Source organism: Bos grunniens, chromosome 13 (assembly GCF_055505025.1).
Source record: "Bos grunniens cultivar Pamir isolate PY7600 chromosome 13, Bosgru_T2T1.0, whole genome shotgun sequence".
Lineage (NCBI taxonomy): Eukaryota > Metazoa > Chordata > Mammalia > Artiodactyla > Bovidae > Bos > Bos grunniens.
In genome coordinates, this window is record NC_141177.1 from 45,297,222 (window position 1) to 45,317,800 (window position 20,579).

Below are 20,579 nucleotides of genomic sequence, written 5' to 3' on the forward strand. Positions count from 1 at the left end.
ACAAGAATTCCACCAGGAACAGGCAGCCTTCTCCTCTCTGTTGCCTTTTTTGTGTCTCAAACTCAGATGACACAATCCTAAGCTCAGGCAGCTCTGTCCATGTTGCTGAGTAATCTTTGTTGGTAGTAAAGGTAAATTTTTTTTCTCAAATTTTTCTCTTTGATCTTGGGTTGAACACAAAGTAAGACTGCTTTGTAAAGAGTTGTGGACTTGACACAGTGGGAACTTTTGGTAGGGAGACTTCATGAGATCAAATAGTAGGTGAAGGTCATTCAGTTGTGTCAGACTCTTTGTGACCCCATGGAGTGTACAGTCCATGTTGTTCTCCAAGCCAGAATACTGCAGTATTCTGCCTTTCCCTTCTCCAGGGGATCTTCCCAACCCAGGGATCCAACCCAGGTCTCCCACATTGCAGTCACATTCTTTACCAGCTGAGCCACCAGGGAAGCCCAACAATAGTGGAGTAGGTAGTCTATCCCTTCTGCAGTGGATCTTCCCAACTCAGGAATCGCACCGGGCTCTCCTGCATTGCAGGCGGATACTTTACCAGTTGAGCTATCAGGGAAGCAGTAGATGAAGAGTTTTAGCCACTCCAGTACTCTTGCCTGGAAAATCCCATGGACAGAGGAGCCTGGTAGGCTACAGTTCATGGGGTCACTGAGGGTCGGACACGACTGAGCGACTTCACTTTCACTTTTCACTTTCATGCATTGGAGGAGGAAATGGAACCCACTCCAGTGTTCTTGCCTAGAGAATCCCAGGGATGGGGGAGCCTGGTGGGCTGCTGTCTGTGGGGTTGCACAGAGTTGGACACAACTGAAGCTGCTTAGCGGCAGCAGCTGTGAAAGGAAGAAACTAGTCTGTGTGTGCGCATACGCACGTGTGTGGCAGCTACATCCTCTGTAGCAGTGGTATGTTGATTCTCAATAGAATTTCTGTGCTAGGAGATGTTTATAGATCTTGTAGTTCAGCCTTTCACCGTGTGAACTCTTGAAAATAATCCAGGTATCTTGTAATTAGATGGATTTCTCAATGAATTTCATCTTAGCCAATGGATTCATCTTAATCTCTTTGGTTCCATCTTGGCATCTGACTAGCTCATGGGCTTGCAGCCTTGTGAAATGATGATTCAGTTTATCCATTCGCTGAGTGCGCTGCACTGACCTTCTTCCAAGCCTGGGTTCCTGTTCTGGGAACTCTGGGTTACGTGGTTGCCAAATGCCCTGCAGTCTGCTGTGTTCTACTGTGGACGGCTTGTGTGTTGGTGGACTACCGGTAAGAATGGCTGGTGTCAGCAGGGATGGGTCCCTGTGGGCTCATCTCACCAAGATGAGTGGTGGAAATCTGATCACTTGCTGCAGCTCTTTACCTAGTTTTTAATTAGGGACTTTCCGTAGCTGTTATGTTTGTGAGTAGACAGATCTTCTGGAAGTCTTTGGTTCTGTGTTCCTTGAAGACTGAGGTACGATATTGGCAGGGTTGGAATTACAGGGAGGGGAGAGACAGTAGTGGAGGGAGGAAATAAACCACAGATACAGTGCTACCTGGAAGGGCAGAGCTCTTGTGTTGCTCATAGTTCAGTTTTTCATGTACTGGTTCTCCAGGGGTAAGCTGGCATAGAACACAGACAGGTTTCAGTTAGCTTCAGGGCAGGAGAACTTGAACCATAAAGAGAAATTCAGAGAAAGATAGATGTGATACTGGAATTTCTTACAGAACACTTCCTTCCTGTGAGCTGAAACAGTAACAGAGCAATGTATGTTTCATAAGTATGCATCATGTGAATCTGCTTTCAGAAATTGCTGCAAATCCAGTAATTTGGATTTTCTGCAGCAGAGCGTTTTTGGATTTATTTCCTTACTAAAGCGAATTGGACTGGGCATGGCATCCCTCACTTTCCAGCTGAAATAATGGCTCCATGTTGCTTACAATGGGTTATCTGTTGTTTTGGTCCTGTCCCCAGTAGGGGTCTTCCGTATGTTAGGCAGTCAGGTGAAGGTATAGCAAAGGAACATCCTTCAGAGAGCGTCAGTTTGATGGGAAGAACCTGGTGTAGCCCGTGCTTGCCGGGTGCTTTCTGCTCTGGGACTGGAGAAGGGAGAGGCACTTCAATGTGAAAGACAGGCTTTCCTCTGCCTGTGGCAATTTCCGTGTAACGTTCACGTTAAGCTGGAAATTCCGGGGCTGGCATATTCAATTTCTTGCATGTATACAAAACTGGTTAGATTTAAGTAATGTTCAGCTAGACCTCATTCTGGCAGATGAGAGTCACCGTGGAGATGGTTTCTTGTTCACTTTTTTTTTTGTCATTTGGCCCTATGGCAGTAGTGTAAACTGGAGTCTGTAGCCAGTGATAACGTTTATTATACTTTATCTTCCACCTAAGGTTCTGAATTTCTGAATCGAGCTTTGTGTGTTGTCCAGCCGCAGAGGTACTCTTTGCCATCTTTGAACCTCTTCACCTTTTGAAGAGGGGGTTTTTGTAGATGGTGTTAACTTGGCCTTGTACCAAAGTGAGTCAAGTGCGAGATCCGGACCCTGTGTATCAGCTCAGAACTCTGCAGACCATCCTTTGGCCAGTGTCAGGTGCCCCAGCTCTGATGAACAGATGAGGGGAGTGCACGGGGGTTTGGTTTTAGTTTTTTCTCCTTTTCAAGTTCTCTTATCAAGCATTCAGATTCCCTTTCTGGGGGGTCACGATGCACGTGAGATCTTCATTCCCTGACCAGGGAGCAAATCTGCACACCCCATAGTGGAAGCACCAACTGGTAACCACTGGACCATTAGGGAGGCCCCCCAGATTTCTTAAAACAGTTACAATTTTGTTTTCCAAATGAAATGCTTGTTTACTCCCTGTTTTTCTCACAAAGATCACTGTAGTCCTTACTATCAGGGTTAATGTGATAAGTATTTTGGGGACTGAAATTCCACCTAAAACTTGGTATGTGATGCAGTGGTTTCTGTAGAAATCTGCAAAAGAAAGTCTTTTTTTAAACTTGCCTTCCACACAGAGTAAATAAGTTTTAAATTTGGTTCTCACAAGTGGCCTAAGGGGATGAAAATCAAAATTAACATGCTTAAGGTTAGACTTGGTTCTGAAGTCTCCTTTCACACAGTGTCCAGGGGCTGAGGCAGCCTGGGGATGCTTGCTGAAACTAGGGGACAGGTGGTGAGTAGGGGCTTTGTGTGGAGGCGTGCCACCTGCTCCTGTACTCTCCACCCTGTTGGTTTATGTATTTAGCAGGTACTGTGGCATAGGACTATGGGGTGTGGACTCTGTTGACGGATCAGAAGGAGTGCTGAGCTTTTAATCACATGGATACTTCCGGAGTGAGGATACAGTGCTGACTTAGAAGCTTGAAACATTTCACAACTTTTTACTCCTCTGTGATTTATCTCTTCCTTGTCTGGAGAGCTACAGTACAAGGAAGTTCCTTTGACTTGTGAATAGGGGTGGTTTTTGAGTTGGTGAGGGTTTGCATACTCAGAGTTTTGCACCTAACTTTTCAGACAATTCTTTAAGGCCCAAATGCAAACTTTTCATGTTATCTGTTGTGAGTTTTTTTTAAATTGTTGATTGTTTTGTCTGTGGGAGAAGGGTGTTATATCATGTTGAGGGGTGAGATTGTTCGGACTCTGTTTTGTGGTGATGACAGCTGGAGAAGAAGCTGGGTGCTTGATGTCTTCTTAAGGTGCAGTCTTTCCAACCTTGAATGGACTCTGTTAATTTTGTGTCCTTATCACACTATCTCACAGTAAAAAATGAAATAGCTTTGCTGACCAGAAAGGAAGATAGGAAAACTGAAAAGTCTGGGGTTACCTGTGAGGTTGGAGGTATGGGAACAGGGCCGACCTCAGCGTTCACCTTTGAAGCCCATTGCAGCTTTGATTCCTGCTGTGATGAGCCCATGTACATCCGCCTGGGTGCTCCAGCCCTAATTCCAGAGGCAGTGCCGGTGGTGCTTCCTGGCTTATGGGGCTTGGCACTTAGACGGAATTGTCAGCATGTTCAGAAATTGAGAGGAAGCCAGGATTTGTGACCTCAAGGCAGCAGAGTCTCAGGAAACGTGGCCCTTGTTGCTGAGCTCAGGAAAATGCTCCTTAGTCCTGGCCCCGGGTCTGCCCTTTCTTTCCACCATTAACCAGACCAGCTTTATTCATGTACCAATTCTGATACATAGAAACATAAGATCAGGCGGGTGGCCAGTACTCTCTGCAGTCAGACTGTTGTGAGGTGTGTATGTGTTGTGAGGTCTTTCTGAATACTGTATTTGCCCAGTCATGAATTATCAGGAGGGAGGCTTTATCAGAAATGTGTCAAGAGCCAGAGTCGCAGCTCTGATGAAATGAAGTATCCCTGACCTTGAAGCTTTATGTTTGTTTGCAGAGATTTCATAAATAGACATGTGAAAATTAAGCCAAACAAGCAAATATTTCATAGGTGTCATCAAGAATTTATTTGAAATACATGTTTAGGTTGACATGGCAGGAACTGTTAAGTATGTTGTGGTCTCACAAATACCTGATGTTAAAATCAATTCTGGTGGCAAGAACATGAGGCTTAGTTCTTCTAGCTAGGAAAGCTGTTGTTATAAGGCTAACTCTGGCTATTGCAATCAAAATTTTTTCTTAGTTACAGTGCTGAAAGAAAATGGGACGTATTGACTCTTCCTGAGATACTACAAAGAAGTAAGAAGTAATCCCATACATTTTTAGAAAATATATTTAATCTTTTTATACCTGATGGAACCAATTTTTCTGTCTTTGGTGGTTTTATTTTGAAGAAAAGAATTCAGAGGGAAATACTTGGGATTCCCTGTTCCCTCATCTTAGTTCTTAGGTCCAGTCTCCACTTGGCACTCCATCTTCCTGTGTTCAGTAACCCAGAGTGTCCTGGCAGCCTCCCTTCAGCTCTGGCTTACAGTTGTGGGCCTGGGGAGGGATGAGATGCTTAATCCATGCAATTTCTCATCTGACAGGCCTTCAGATCCACTGTCAGCCTATCTGTCATAAGAATGAAAGACTTTACCATATTTTAGATTCAGTAGGAATTTTTTTTTTTAAGGGAAACCATTTAGCCACTTTCCCCAAAAAAATACACTTCTTTAAAGAATTCTTTTTAAACTGGCAAAATTGGAGTTGAGTATTATTTTCCTCCTGAATTTCCAGCTCTCAAAAATCAGGTATTTTTGTTTCCATAGTAGTGCTCACCCTTCTGCCTTATTTATATGTAATCACAGTGGAATTCTGATAGTTTATGGCTTTGTTGGTTTTTACAGTTTATCTCCTGTTCTAGATCTCTTGTATCCTTGAGACAGTCCTTGAATATACATAGGTCCACGCTGGAGTGGATTTTTCTCTCCATCCAAGACCTCACACCACATAACTGTTCTTTGTACCTTCTGTCTCTAAGTTATCCCAGCCTCTAACTTTTAACACCTCTTGAATGTTTTTGTAATTTGGGCATGTATGTAGGAAGTTCACAACTTCATTTTTATCTATTTTAAGCCTTCTTAGTACAGTTCTTTAAGTATCTGGTTAAATGTATTTTTCACACAAAGTATGTAATGCACATGATATCAGAATCATATAGTTGCTGTTTTCAGATTATAGGAATTCACTGGACCCACCCATGCACTTAAGAGCAGTTGTCCCCACAGTTGCAAATAGATACCTCAACTGACTTTGTTCTAAATGGTCATGGATAGATTGCTAAAAGTTATTACTAGCTCCCCATTTTTGGATGGATGCTTTTTTAGGACTAAAGTGGACTTGAGACTAATAGCTAAAAAATGTATTTCAGCTGAGATCTGTGTCAGTGGACCTGAATGTTGACCCCTCGCTTCAGATTGACATACCTGACGCACTCAGTGAGAGAGATAAAGTCAAATTTACAGTGCACACCAAGGTAAGTGACAGAATGACCTCAGCAGTGAAAGCAGTGCCAGGTCACATCTGTGCTGCAGTGGGTGTGAGCCGAAGTGCTGCTGAAGGTAGCGCTCCTGGGTGAGGCCCCTCCTCCCTCTCCAGATACCGGCTCCTGTTACAGCCCTGTGCACTGTGGGGGAGCCTGGGGCCCACTCTGCTGGTGTGAGTGTGGCTTGTGCTCCGCCTGGGAAGCACACCAGTCCTGCACAGCTCCACCTTTGTTTCTAATTTGCATGCATGGCAAATGCTTGCTTTTCCCATCTTTGCTCAGTTCTTGGCCATCACCCAACCTATTATGATTCAAGACTTTTTCTCCAAATTTTAAAAATTTTATTTTCAAGTGTAAATGATTTACCATGTTGTGTTAATTCTTCTCCAGGTTTCTCATTTGACAAAAGCACTATGCCAGTCTGAAAACTACAGAAAGTTTAACTTCTCAGAGCCCTTTCAGGAACATTTTTAGCCTTTCTCCTTCCATGCTAGTTAAGTGTACTCCGTGCTTGTCTTACGCCAGGCACTGTTTTAAAGGGGTTACATGGACCTGATTTTCTGGACGTGATTTCCATTATGATTTTTTCTGATGGCCATCTTACAGGTGAGGGTCTGAGGTACAGGTCTAGATAAAGTGGCGTAGGCACAGTGTGAGGCAGGACATTTGAGCGAGAGCCCTTGGCGGGTGCCTCCCCAGCACATGTGTGTCCCTGAGGTCCTCTCCCTCGTGGGTTTCTCTGCTGCCCTGGTGCGTGATTAGCATACCTGTTCCTCAGGAGGCAGTGTGCGTGTATCTGTCTGAGTTGACCTGAAAGGTGGAGCTGTGTGACTAGAATTCCTTGAAGAACACATTGAATCTTAGCTCTGACTTTCCTGGTGGTAGGGAGGTAGTGTGTTGCCACTTTGTTCTTTATTAGATCTCTTAAAAACCAGATGATTTATTGTGCATTTTTCCCATTGTGCACTGCATGAAACCCAAACCACTTTTTCAGAAAATGGTAGTTAACTGTCACTTTGTTTTTTCTTGACAGACCACACTGCCCACGTTTCAGAGCCCAGAGTTTTCTGTTACAAGGCAACATGAAGACTTTGTGTGGCTACATGACACTCTTATTGAAACTACAGACTATGCTGGGCTTATTGTAAGTACATTTTGAATAATCAGATAATTATCGAAGCAAGTATCTAATACTTTGCTATTCATTTTGAGAGATTTACCCATGGGTTGTGAAAATAGCCTGAGTTCATCTGTCAACTAGAGTATATGTTAGCTGTTACTGGTAAAGTCTAAAGTAAGTGAAAACACTGTTAGAAGCACAGTTTTATAGTCTACAGTCTAAGAGGGTAAGCAGTTCCATGGTGTACCGTCTTGTCTACTTTTGGGTGTGGCATTTCCTTTCAGCCATCAGGTTGAATTGATTCCTGGTGGTGGTGGTGGTGGTTGGTGTGTGTAGTCTGCTGAGAAGGCAGTTGTCTTTGTGCTCAGCTGTGGAGAGTTGATGCCTGGCTACAGAAAGAGACTTAGCTGATTTTAAAGGACAGAGAAATGTGGCTTGACCTGCCAGGCCAAGAATCTGGCCAGATAGTACTGAATCAGTACTGAACAAAATCAGTACTGAAGCTTATGTTTTAAGAATCTTCATGCAAAATTAGAATCTTTTGTCCTGGAATAAAAACATTCCTTGTAAGTCCAGAGGTTATTACCTGGATGCTGCGTCTTCATTGGTTTTATTTTAGCCTTGGTTGTAATATATCAATTAGATAGTTGCAGCAGGATATACAGTTTGCCTTATAAATTAAGTTGTTAACTGAACAGATGTCAAAGTGAGTGCCCAGTTGTAGGAAGGACCCTTCTTTTTTAAATGGCCAAAAGGAACGAGGGTAAGAAGAAGCATAGTTGACTTTCAGAGAGCCCCCCTTCCCCCGCCTCCTGTGGGGTGAGGGTGCTCAGGAAGTCAGTGCCTTGCCTGCAGATCCCGCCAGCGCCGACCAAGCCCGACTTTGATGGCCCTCGAGAGAAGATGCAGAAGCTGGGAGAGGGTGAAGGGTCAATGACAAAAGAAGAATTTGCCAAGATGAAGCAAGAGCTAGAAGCGTAAGTGACTTTCCTTGATGGGGCCCTGTCTTCTGAGGAGAAAAATGACTGTTGTACAGCAAAGAGAATCTGCCAGCTAAGGTTTTCAAGTGTAGCAGTTAATGACTTGCATGGCTGCTGTCAATGAGTTGCATGGGGGTGTGGGGGCCTGGTCTATAGACGATTCCCTGATGATACTTGGAGAAGGAAATGGCAACTGATGCCAGTATTCTTGCCTGGAGAATCCCAGGGACAGAGGAGGCCTGACAGGCTATGTACAGTCCATGAGTTGGAGACGACTTAGCAACTGAACCACCTGGTGATACTGGATAGACTAATTTTTCTCTTTGCAAACAATGCTAGTCATGGAATGTTGGTCTGGCAAAGTGAAGAACTAAACCTTTGACTGTAATGTACAAAAGCTTTCTTCCCTGACGTTTGTTTACTGGAAATACAGTTGAAATTAGATTGTAGCAAATGCTGTTAACAAGGAAGCATTCTCACAATGGCTACATTGATGGCTTGAAAGAAGTCCAGGTCTGCAAGAAGCTTATTTTAATCTGATTGTAATTCTTTGCAACAAAAATGGATTCTTTATGCCATAGTTGGAGGCTTGCACGAACTATCCTCTTGCTCCTTCCTCTTGCCCTCCTCCTATTCATTGGGGTCCATTTCAGCAGTTTTTGCCAATATGCTGCCACAGGCCCAGGTGAGCTAGGCCCGGGCTCACACTCCTGCCAGGCCTGCATGGGCAGCTCTGAGGATAGAGCACCAAACTTGCAGACTTGGTCTTCTGCTGTTGAGCGTAGAGTGTGTAGGTTGAGATAAAGCCACTTTGTAATTTCTGATAGTTCCCAGCTTTGTTAGACACATGGCTGTGTACATGGCTGCAAAATTAAAGGACTGCCATGGTTTTAAAGAAGCCATTGTTGTGTGCTGTAATTGCACGTGGGTTTGGGTTTGACAGGTGTGTCCATCAACTCCGGTTATGTCACTTCCCCTTCCATGCTGCTGCTGCTAAGTCGCTTCAGTCGTGTCCGACTCTGCGACCCCATGGACTGCAGCCCACCAGGCTCCCCCGTCCCTGGGATTCTCCGGGCAAGAGCCCTGCAGTGGGGTGCCATTGCCGGCTCCTTCCCCTTCCATGGCTATTCCACAGATTCCCAAATGAGAGCTGCCTCATCACCTAACTGGATACTGCATTACGCCAGGCTGCTCGGGGCCGGTTCAGGTGGTGTGTGTAGCTGTGGGGCAGCGCTGGCGTCCCGGGAGTGGTGCTGGGCGGGGGGCTGAGCGGCGCATGTGCCCTGTGTTGCAGGGAGTACCTTGCTGTCTTCAAGAAGACGGTGTCTTCGCACGAAGTCTTTCTCCAGCGGCTCTCCTCCCACCCTGTTCTCAGTAAAGACCGCAACTTCCACGTGTTTTTGGAATATGATCAAGATGTAAGTCATTTTAATTCCATTTCCACAATCTTAATTGCAATGTACAAAAAAATACATATTTTCTGAGAAGTTGACTTTCAAAGTTGAATTTCGCTTTTCCCCTTCAGTTAATTTTGGGGTTATTTGAAAGTTGATCCTAGTTTTTTTCATCGAAAGAGGACATATGGTTGCCTTAAAAGAATACATTCTTTTTCTTTATTATATATGAGACAAGCACTGACTTACAAATTTCCTCATAGTCTTTAACCAGTGAATAATAGCATAACAACAATTCTACCCAGAATTTAAGGGCACTAAGACTTGATGCCTAGGTAGTTTTTCAAAGTATCTCCAGAGTCATAGAATATGCGAGAGACTCTGGGCCAGGAAGATCCCCTGGAGTAGAAGACGGTAGCCCACTTAAGTATCTTGCTTGGAAAATTCCATGGACAGGGGAACCTGGTGGGCTATAGTCCATGGGGTCGAAAAGAGTCAGACATGACTAAGCACGCACACACAAGACTTGGTACATAGATAGTTTTTCAGAATACCTCCTGAGTCAGAATTATCACCTGTCCTTAGGTTTAGTTTTGTTTGATTTTTTAGATGTGGTTACAGTGGGGTTAAAGGTGGCTTGGGTGTGCTTACGTTACTTGGGATGTGTTCAGAACTTGATAGAAAATATATGTACCATTAATTATTTTGAATTTCTTTTCAGCTAAGTGTCAGGCGGAAAAATACTAAAGAGATGTTTGGTGGCTTTTTTAAAAGTGTGGTGAAAAGTGCTGATGAAGTTCTTTTTTCAGGAGTTAAGGTAAGTGGCCTTTAGCTGTTTAAGAAAATTTTCTTTGTGTGAATAGGTGACCTTTTCTTTCTTCAGAATAGGTATTTGTGAAACAAATGGTATTAGCTTCTCAAAATGGAAATATTTTCAAGTTTTGGTCATTTTTATCAACTTACTGAACTTTGGCTCATTTTCCCAAAATACCTGTTCTTTCCCAGGAGAAGGGATAAGAGCCTCACTCTTTGGTTTTTGTTGTCTCCTTTTCTGTAAGGAAATGACACTCAGTTATCCTTAAGAAAATAAGTTACGTGACCAGTCTTGGCTGTCTCCACAGCTGCACTGTCCCTGTAGCCCCAGCCTTGTGTGGAGTTGAGCGCCTGACTGGTGCTGTGCCCTGGTGTAGTTAAGGGACTGAGGTTTCTGTTTTGTTTACACACTGGATTTGTAGGCCTTTAGTAATGAAGAAAACATAAAACATGAGAAATAATTTTACCTGTTTCTTTTTATACTGTGGCTGCTAAGTAGAAAGTTCTAAGTGGCACATTTGGCTCACGTTACTTCTGCTGGACAGTGCTGTTCTGGAACATAAATAGATGTCCAGGTTTCTCAGTAGCAGCCTAGGTGTGGTTTATTTCTTTGCTCCTCAGTTACTGTCTGGTGTCTGACTTTGCCACTTGTGGTCTTGAGTAAGGAGACTAGGATGTGGGTAACGCAGGCCTGGTCAGAAGTTTGGAAGCTCTGGGGCTGTCTCTGGGTGGCGGTGAAGGTGTGCTGATACCTGTCTATAGTAGGGGTGTTCGGCATCCCTGGTCAGTGCCCCCCAGATGCCAGTATTGCATCCTAGGCCATGTTTCAGAAATGCAGGTATCTGAGACAAGGTAGCAACCCATCTAGCTGGACCACCACTTTAGTGGAATTGCCTCAGGAGGTCAGCAAGCTTTACTGGGCTGTGCTAAATGGCTCTTCAAAATGGTTCTCTCGATGTTTCTTGCCAGCCTTTCACTTTGGCTAAATCCCTGGTGTGAAATGTTAATTTAAAAAATAATTTAAATTTCACTGGTCCTTAGAGGTTAAGCTTCTTATGCCCAAGCTTATTTTTAAAATATAAAATATATACTCGTACGTAGAAGTTTTGCTTTTTTGAAACTTTTTTGCCTTCCCTTTTAGGAGGTAGATGACTTTTTTGAGCAAGAGAAGACTTTCCTCATCAACTATTACAACAGGATCAAGGATTCCTGTGCAAAGGCTGACAGGATGACCAGATCTCATAAAAGTGAGTGCACTCACCCACTAGCTCCCTACCTCTGCTTAAGTGCCAGCTCTGTTCACATGAAAGGACTGCCCTTGTTCCACAGATGTCGCAGATGATTATATCCACACCGCAGCCTGCTTGCATAGCCTGGCTTTAGAGGAGCCTACAGTCATCAAGAAGTAAGTTTTTGTTGGGAGACATTTTCTTTCATCCCCTAACTGAAAACTGTTGTGCAATTAAGAGTATAATGGATAAGGGCTGCATAGTTCAGTTCTGTCCTGAGTACAAGCCCATCAAAGGTGGATGGTCTCCAGCATGCATTTTATACACCCTCCAAACAGGACTACTCCTAAGCCGTCTATAGGGAATGCAGGGCACTTCTGTACCAAGTGTGGCAACTGTTGTCAAGGACTTGATTGCTGTCAGACATAAATGTGTCTGTTTTGTGGGGGTTTTTTTTTAAGTTAATTTTTGACTGCTCTGGGGCTGTTCTCATTATGGTGCATGGACTTTTTGTTGCGGAGCTCAGGGCTCTAGGCATGCAGCCTCAGTAGTTGGGCACACAGGCTTGGTTTCCCTTTCACAGCATGTGGAGTCCTCCCAGACCAGGGATTGTCTCCTGTGTGGGCAGGCAGATTTCTATCGCCTGAACCACCAGGTGGTTTGATTAATTTGATTTGGAGTTGTCACTGAGTGAGGTTTTTCAGCGTCTCTATTCAGGTTATTTCTGGTATGAGATGGTACAGTTGGCCCCCTCCATATCCATGGGTTCTGCATCTGCAAGCTAGAAGAAACTGCAGATAGAAAAACATTTTTTAGAAAGTTCCAAAAAGTGAAACTTGAATTTGCTGCACATCAGCCACTATTTGCATAGCATTTACATTGTACTTAAAACTGTTTGTATCCATTTACATTTTATCAGGCACAGGAAGTAATCTAAAGATGATTTAACATATATAAGAGGGTGTACATGTATTATATATATCAGGAGCTTGAGCATCTGGATTCTAGGGTCCATTCAGGGTGGGGCTGGGTCCTAGAGCCACTGCTCAGCTGTTACCATGGAATGCCTGTTCTACTAGGCCTGGTCTAGTGGGTGGTAGTATATTTAAGACCTTAAGTCAGAATCGTGTATATTTGCAGGTACCTGTTGAAGGTGGCTGAGCTGTTTGAAAAACTTAGGGTAAGGATTTTTACATTGGTCTTCATAGTAGACATTTCATAATCTGTAGATTTCTTCTTAGATGATGGTGGCCTTTTGTTTTGTTTTTTAACAGAAAGTGGAGAGTCGAGTCTCCTCAGATGAAGACTTAAAGCTGACGGAGCTCCTGCGATACTACATGCTCAACATAGAGGCTGCCAAGGTGCGGGCTCCTCCCAAACAAGGCCTGGTGATGCAAGTGTATTCTCTGGGTTAGAAATGAAGGGAGATGGGAATTTGTTAGGATCATTCATGTAAGTGATGTCACCCTAAATAAAGAAGTAAACTGAGGCAAGTGCCAGTTTATTCAGGAAGAGCAGAGAAATTGCATGCCGCATGGGAAGCCACAGGAGATTGCATTGAAGGTCTGGAGTGGGCTGTATTTTGGGGCAAGGAGTGCAAAGACAAAGAGTTTGGGAAGGCATGTCATTGGCCTGAGGGCACTGGTCCTGAGCAGAAGCTCACTGGCTGGGCTCTCACTGCTTGGGAGGGGAGCTCAGGCTGGGTCTTCTGTGCATCAGGTGTTTGTGAAGTTAGTCTCTCAGTTCCTTCGTCCTACTCTGAGGGTGCGTGGGTCCCCCAGGTTCAGATCTTCTCAGTGACGTGCCTTCTTAGGTGTGATACCAAGTCCTTAATGTGTGTTCTTCAGGGCCTTGGAGGAGGAGGGCTGGTGCCAATAAGTGTTTGGGGAGTTAATACAGACAGATAAGAGTTTGGGAAGTTAATATGCTGCTGGATGGGGACATAAGTGGACATACACCTAAGGGGCTCTTTGTGAGGCAGGAAGGGCTTTGGGGTTTGTTATCTTTTATTGAATTGTAGTTGTCACTGCATCCTTTGAGTCATGAAGCATTGCTTAACCAAAAGCAAGATGTAAGCAGAGTGACATTTGGGAATGGAACACGTAATCTCCACTGTCTACACTGTCCTGACTACATGTTTAAATTATTTTTATTTATGTCATCTTTCAGTCACTAAGTCATGTCCAACTCTTTGCGACCGACCCCATGAACTGCACACCAGGTTTTCCTGTCCTTCACTATCTCAAATTTGTCTGTTGCTCAAACTCATGTCCATTGAATCGGTGATGCCATCCAACCATCTATCCTCTGTGGCCCACTTCTGTCCCCAGTCTTTCCCAGCATTGGGGTCTTTTCCATTGAGTTGGCTGTTCGCCTCAGGTGGCCAAAGTATTGGAGCTTCAGCATCAGTCCTTCCAGTGAATGTTCAGGGTTGACTTCCTTTAGAATTGACTGGTTTGATCTCCTTGCTGTCCATGGGACTCTCAAGAGTCTTGTCCAGCGCCACAGTTAGTATCAATTCTTTGGCTCTCAGCTTTCTTTATGGTCCAACTCTCAAATCTATATGTGACTATAGATGAAAAACCATGGCAAAGTGGTGTCTCTGTTTTTTAATATGCTAAGTTCATCATAGCTTTTCTTCCATAGAGCAAGTATGTTTTAATTTTGTGGCTGCACTCATGTCTAGTGATTTTGGAGCCCAAGAAAACAAAATTTGTCAGTGTTTCCACTTTTTCCCCATCTATTTGCCATGAAGTGCTGGGAACTGGATGCCAGGATCTTTTTTTTTTTTTTGAATGAGTTTTAAGCTAACTTTTTCCCTTTCTTTCACCCTTATCAAGAGACTCTTTAGTTACTCTTCACTTTCTGCCATTAGAGTGGTATTATTATCTGCATATCTGAGGTTGTTGATACGATTTTTATATGAAATGTACTAAATTAGGCAGCATAAAATTTTAAGCTAATGGGGAAAGGTCATCAGGAAGTTGAAATTCTTTTCCCCATAGTTTAGTTTTATTTTAAGCGATTAGTCTTTTGACATGTTTTCTTTTGGGAAGTAACCCTGTGGTCATCACTGTTTGGTTCCTTCTCTTGATGCATGTAGAGAAGTCTGGGAAGACTCAACATTGCATTAATTAATTGCCCTTCCCTGCCTCATGTTGAGATCTTAAGGGGTGGAAGTACATGAGGTGGCTGCCGTCTGACCTTTCAGGCAGTAAACCAAGGTACTTGTCTGGTTCTTAGAGACTTTAGCTGGTCTTCCTGTTCTGTTCTAGAGATTTTTCAGTATAGGTTTAACTACCGTATATCATGTCTGTCGATTTGCCTTCTAGGATCTCTTATACCGACGCACCAAAGCCCTCATCGACTATGAGAATTCAAATAAAGCGTTGGATAAGGCCCGGTTAAAGAGCAAAGATGTCAAGCTGGCCGAGGCACACCAGCAGGAATGCTGCCAGAAGTTTGAACAACTCTCTGAATCTGCAAAAGATGGTGCGTGAGGCCTCTTCTTTCTTTTTGCTATATTTTTAAAAAATATTTTTATTAGCTTTGTCAGATCATCTTTGCAGGATGTGAGATAATTTCGTTGCTGTGCGTGGACTCTAGTTGTGGCACGCTGGCTGGCTTCGTTGCTCCTTGGCACATGGGATCCTTGTTCCCTGACCAGGGATCCAACTCATAGCCCCACCATTGCAGTGCCGATTCTTAACCCACTGGACCTCCAGGAAAGTCCCTACTTTCACTTTTTATTGGGAAACAATTTAAAAAGTTTACAGAGAGAAGTTGTCCAAATGGTGCAGAAGATGCGCACATGTCCTCTATGTCATCTGCACACGTTCATGAGTTCCTACTTGTGTGATTTTATAAACATATCTGGGTGGTTTGTTTGTTTGTTTTTTAACTGTTTGAGATTAAGTTATATCCTTAGTCGTTTTATCTGTAAAAACTTGGCTATGTTTCTGCAATACAGTTACCAATGTGGGTTGCATTTAGTTTTCACTCTAAAATCTCCCTTAATCTAGAAGGAACACATTTCAGGTTTAGTTTGGTTTTTTGTTTGTTTGTTTGGTTTTTTTTAAGTCACGTTGTCTTTTGGAAGACCAATTTCTTTTTACAAATATTAATAGATGTCCCTTACTTTTGTTTGGTCTATCTCCTCACGATTGGGTTCTGGATGCTGTGTAATTGTGTCCTTTCGAGGGCATCACATTTGAGGATATGTTGAATCCATCATCCCCTCATATCTGTGTGTTTTGATGACACAGTCAGGGGTTTGTCCACTGTGTACTTGACTTTTTTTTCCTGCGAGCCGCTGATGAGACCAGGCATCGCCCTTCCTCCCGGATGTAGCCGAGGCAGTTGTCTCTCCTGCACTCCAGCTTTCCTTTCTCTCCCTTACTTTTTAAAATCATTTTTACTAGAATGTTTGGATTCCTATTTTCCAGAAGTTTTAAAGTTTTTCAGTGTATTAAGCTATTTTGGTGTTTCTACCGTCCAGAGTGAGCCTATGGGCATGCCTTTAAGCTGGCGTGTCCTATGACACCCCCATATTTTTGAGCGTTTAGATACTCTGTTTTAGTCTTAGACTTCTACTCCAGCCCTGAAAATCACCATCTCTTCCAGGAGCCCATATTGAGTACTCTCTGTGTACATTGCTTCTGGGGCGGTGCTTCTAGACCCTTCCACTGACGGTGAGGAAGTGTCAGGGTGTGTGCATACACACCTACTCCCCAGGGATCATGAGTCCATGATAGTGACTCAGTTCTGGTCCATCTCCACGGTTCTTTCTTACCCTCTACCATTCCTGGATAATGGGCTTTTTAAAATAATTTAGGACTTCCCTGGTGATCCAGTGGTTAAGACGCCACACTTATAATACGGGGGGAACAGGTTTAATCCCTGGTCAGGAAACTTAGATTCCACATGTCAAAAATAAGAACATAAAATATAGTTTTATAACTTTATTGGGAGATGGCATACCATTTCCATTAAATATGAGTGTAATAGGTGGCCTTTTCCATAGGGGATCTCAGTACCGTGAAACTCTTAGGGGCCATGGAACATAGCAGAGCAAAAGTTGAGGACTGTGGTCTTACAGAATGTGAATGTACGTTATGGTGGATTGTGTACTTGATTCATCCTCAAGACACCCTCTCCCTTCAAAACTCTAGGTTTCCATGTGAAACCCATATCTCATCATAAGACTGTTCTCTCAGAATGTTCCCCTCCTCTGTGGATCTGGAGGGTTCTGCTCCTTTGTTTTGGCTGAGTCTGGCCAGGACCATGGGGCCCTCCCTGGGAGGAACTGGGCTCCTCTGTGCAGAATCTCTGCTCATGGCCTGTGGACACGCCCATGTGGCTGCCCTTGGGATTTCTTTTGGAGAGTCACCTCCTCCTCTCTCAGTTCAGTTCAGTTCAATTCAGTCACTCAGTCGTGTCCGACTCTGCGACCCCATGAATCACAGCACGCCAGGCCTCCCTGTCCATCACCACCTCCCGGAGTTCACTCAGACTCAACGTCCATCGAGTTGGTGATGCCATCCAGCCATCTCATCCTCTGTCGTCCCCTTCTCCTCCTGCCCCCAATCCCTCCCAGCATCAGAGTCTTTTCCAGTGAGTCAACTCTTCGCATGAGGTGGCCAAAGTACTGGAGTTTCAGCTTTAGCATCATTCCTTCCAAAGAAATCCCAGGGCTGATCCCCTTCAGAATGGACTGGTTGGATCTCCTTGCAGTCTACTTAAAGTAAAATTTTAGCTTAAAAAAAATAGCTAATTTAAATGTATAAGGAAAAAGGAGACTTCAAAGCTACCACATTGAAATCTCAGGTAATTATATAGACCAGAGTTAGTGGCTTTGATAATTTTTGTGTTTTTCTTTAAATGGTGCCAATTTAGGCCGAACTCTATTGCGGAAGGTTTGTGCTGATGGCATTTGATAAGCCTGGATGTACTGCCTGTAAAAGTGCAGTGTCCTCTAGGATACCAAGATGAGTGGCTCTTAGCCTCATGGCCCTAGGTTGAGGCTCTCAAGTTGTGGCTGACTAGATGGGAGCTGTTGGACAAGCACAGCACAGTGGGCAGGCGTCTTGGGAGACGGATGGGTGTCTATTGAGTTCTGTCTGGTCCTGGAGGGAAGGAGGAGAGCTTATTATGACACTCTGCATGACCAGCCTGATTAATATCTGAACTACTGTCAATGTCAGTATGTTTCTGAGTTTTTACGTGGCTCTTAACATGACATTTCTTTTCTACTCAGTGCTGTGTAGATAAGGTCCGAAAGGGTGAGTTTGCTTCTCGGACCTTCAGCACCCCCTGAGGCTGAGGGGGATTTGATCAAAGGAAGTTTAAAATAATCCATAAAAAGACCCTTGCTGCAAGTCTGTGCGGCCCACCCTCTCCCCGCCCACTCCCCACACACACTGCATCCTGGAGGGAAAAGGCCAAGCAGCTCAGCTCAGGAAACCCCAGATGTTCAGGGACAGTTTCCATGTCAGTTGTGTGTACCGATGGCAGAGAAGTGAAAGGTGAGGTGTGGTGGGAACCAGAGCTCTGGAGATCATTTTGTTTGTGAAAATGAGGTATGGAAGTTAAAGATGGAAATTGCTCAGTTTTTCTTGGTAATCTTTCTTTTGTAGAGCTGATCAATTTCAAACGGAAGAGAGTGGCAGCGTTCAGGAAGAATCTAATTGAAATGTCTGAACTGGAAATAAAGCATGCCAGGGTAAGTCTTATCTTCACACGAGTCAGCTTTGGAGGGTGTTTTTCAAATTAACTTCCCAATTCACTATTCCAGTATCGTCATGCAGTGGGGGCTGGCTTTGTGGCTTAATCCCCTGTGGGTGGGTGAGAGCCACTTGATGGAGTATTTTTTTCCACTGCAAACCAAAAATCTGAAGTGTAGTCTTGATGAAAAGCTGCTTTGTGAGAAGAGCATTCTTGGTGGCAGTTACCCTGCTTCCCTCCTGACGCCCTGTGGGCCATGCTGTGGAGGGCTTGTCCTAGTAATTTGTAAGCAGCCATCATAGCAATTGCAAGCTTAAGTTTGCCAATTTACTAACCTTAGACTTCTGATACTAATTCCTTTTTGGTTTAAAAAGGAAGAAAAACGTCCTCATGTATGTAATGTGTGTAGGATAATTTAGCCCAGAAGAGATGCAGAGCAGTGGTTCTCAGTGCTGGAGCACGTGAGAGTCCTACTCGAGCTCTTCAGGGTTTTTGTGCCCACGCCCAAAGCTCTTTGGGTGGTTCCTGGGTGCAGCTGATCCTGACCCCCTAGGGTGCTGTCTGGTCCAGGGCGGTTGGGTCAGTGTCACTGCTCATCTGCACTGGTTAAAGCAGGGAGACTGGACATTTGTGTGTATGTTGAATTCCTTTATTTTGATCACAGCAGAGATGTTTCCTCACTTGGTTCTTTAAGTCCTACTGTATCTGACCTTCTAAATTGGAGTTTTAAAGTATCGTCTATGTGTCATTTATACATAATGTCCTGAGTATTCTAAGTTATTTGAATTCCTTTAAAGTGAGAACTTTGTAAAACATATCCTGCCAAGTCCTACGTGAATATTTATCATTTGTAATCTCACCCACAACTGATTTTTAGCAACTTTTTATCCAGTCTTTCCAAGGCCTTTGACCTCTCATTTATATCACGTGTAGGTTCAGCCACATCAGCGGGATTGGCGTGGCTACAGTGGGAGCAGACCTAGGGTGGGCGTGGGCTGAGGGTGCTGAGAGCAGTGACCAGGCAAGGGGACTTGTGGTTCAGGTGTCACTGCATGAAAAACAAGCACCAGCCCAGACGTCCGTGGGTCTGAGGCCTGAGCTCAGCTGACTTGAGGTGCGAGGTCTGGAGCATTCACTGGATTCCTTTCTTCCAGAACAATGTGTCCCTCCTGCAAAGCTGCATCGACCTCTTCAAGAACAACTGAGTGAAGGACTGAATGTGAAGAAAGCCCGCATCACTTGCACTTAAATCATTACCACAGAAGATTGATTTGATTTATCTTGACTTCAGTTTAAAATTATGTGAATACATATTTTGATTTCTAAAGATCTTAACACTTAACCATGTTGGTTTAAAAATATTTCTATTGCATGCTCCTTGGACATAACTAATCTTGATGCAGTTAATACCTCAGTGGGTAGAATCTTAAGTACTGGGTTCTCCTCTAATTTGTAGTAATGAAGAAGGGGTTCTGGAGCGAGTGTAATCAGCAGGGGCCCTGCACATGTCATCTCCAGTTTCATGTGCTCGGGTCCCTGTAATTTAGGGTAGGTGCCTGTTAATAGCAGATGAGTCAGCTACTTGTTGCAGGTGACAGACATTCCATCCCTTTGTCAAGTGATTTTCCCCTTTCTTACTCTCACAGATTGGTAGTCACCTTCAGTTGTTTGTACTATAACAAGAGCAAGAAAAATATCATATCTTTATATATACCCTTTGCAACTCCATTTTGTAGCTGGGATACAAATATTTGTGGGGAGAGGCTTATCCTGAAGGTATAAGAACAACTAATGTGAACCCCTCCCTTCCTGGTGGGGGCACAGTATGTGTGTGCTTGGACGTTTTATAAAGCATCCAATAAAATAATCCATGCTCTCCTGTCCGTGGAGTGATTCTGGGGGAAACAGGCCCAATGCGCCGGGCTGCAGCCCAGCTTTGGGGTGGTGGGGTAGTTGCCTGGCGCTGTCCTGGCCTCTCTTCTCATCCTCATTCACAGGACAGGCCTGTTCATAAGGGTCCATCTGCCCCATTGTCCGTCACTGAGCCTTGAGGTGGTGTCCGCCAGATTTCCACCTCTGAAGTTTTATTACATCTTTCATAATTATTTGAAAGATACACTTGGAGACTGTAAAAAAGTTCACCCACCGCACTGCTTTTAGCAGTCTTAATCAGTTGTAACTGGTGTGGGGGTTGTAAAACATTGGTTTTGAACAAATGTTAAACTGATGTTGAAGTCTTGTCTTCCCAGCCAGTTAAGCAGCTAAAAACAGGCCTGGACACAAGTCGTTCCTGCTCTCTTGTTGATTTAAACAGTCTGGGTTCCTAACCGTGTCTCCGTCCTGCTCACCTGGCGGCCCGGTAACCAACACTCGGGTGTGTCTGGGGTTGCACCTGGACCTAGG

General features: G+C 44.1%; 1 protein-coding gene and 1 non-coding gene across 6 annotated transcripts in view; both read left to right on the plus strand.

Annotated features, from left to right (window-relative positions):
* The window catches only part of SNX5 (sorting nexin 5), a 25,121-nt gene extending 5,066 nt beyond the window's left edge, over window positions 1-20,055 (plus strand). For 3 of the 5 annotated variants that reach the window (XM_086331202.1, XM_086331203.1, XM_086331201.1), the window contains 12 exons: window positions 5,804-5,908; window positions 6,951-7,061; window positions 7,893-8,014; window positions 9,312-9,435; window positions 10,133-10,228; window positions 11,366-11,471; window positions 11,554-11,629; window positions 12,594-12,633; window positions 12,728-12,814; window positions 14,786-14,945; window positions 18,089-18,174; window positions 19,331-20,055. In XM_086331202.1, coding sequence (XP_086187328.1) covers window positions 5,804-5,908; window positions 6,951-7,061; window positions 7,893-8,014; window positions 9,312-9,435; window positions 10,133-10,228; window positions 11,366-11,471; window positions 11,554-11,629; window positions 12,594-12,633; window positions 12,728-12,814; window positions 14,786-14,945; window positions 18,089-18,174; window positions 19,331-19,381 — 1,164 coding nt within the window. In that variant the 3' untranslated portion in view covers window positions 19,382-20,055. Of the gene's footprint in view, window positions 1-1,115; window positions 1,463-4,633; window positions 4,690-5,803; window positions 5,909-6,950; window positions 7,062-7,892; window positions 8,015-9,311; window positions 9,436-10,132; window positions 10,229-11,365; window positions 11,472-11,553; window positions 11,630-12,593; window positions 12,634-12,727; window positions 12,815-14,785; window positions 14,946-18,088; window positions 18,175-19,330 lie in introns of those variants that run through there. The other 2 variants (XM_086331205.1, XM_086331204.1) reach the window with 2 other exon arrangements.
* LOC147360903 (small nucleolar RNA SNORD17) lies at window positions 1,117-1,352 on the plus strand. Its single transcript, XR_015140083.1, has one exon. It is a non-coding gene; the product is annotated as a small nucleolar RNA SNORD17 (small nucleolar RNA).
* Window positions 20,056-20,579: the final 524 nt, after the last annotated feature.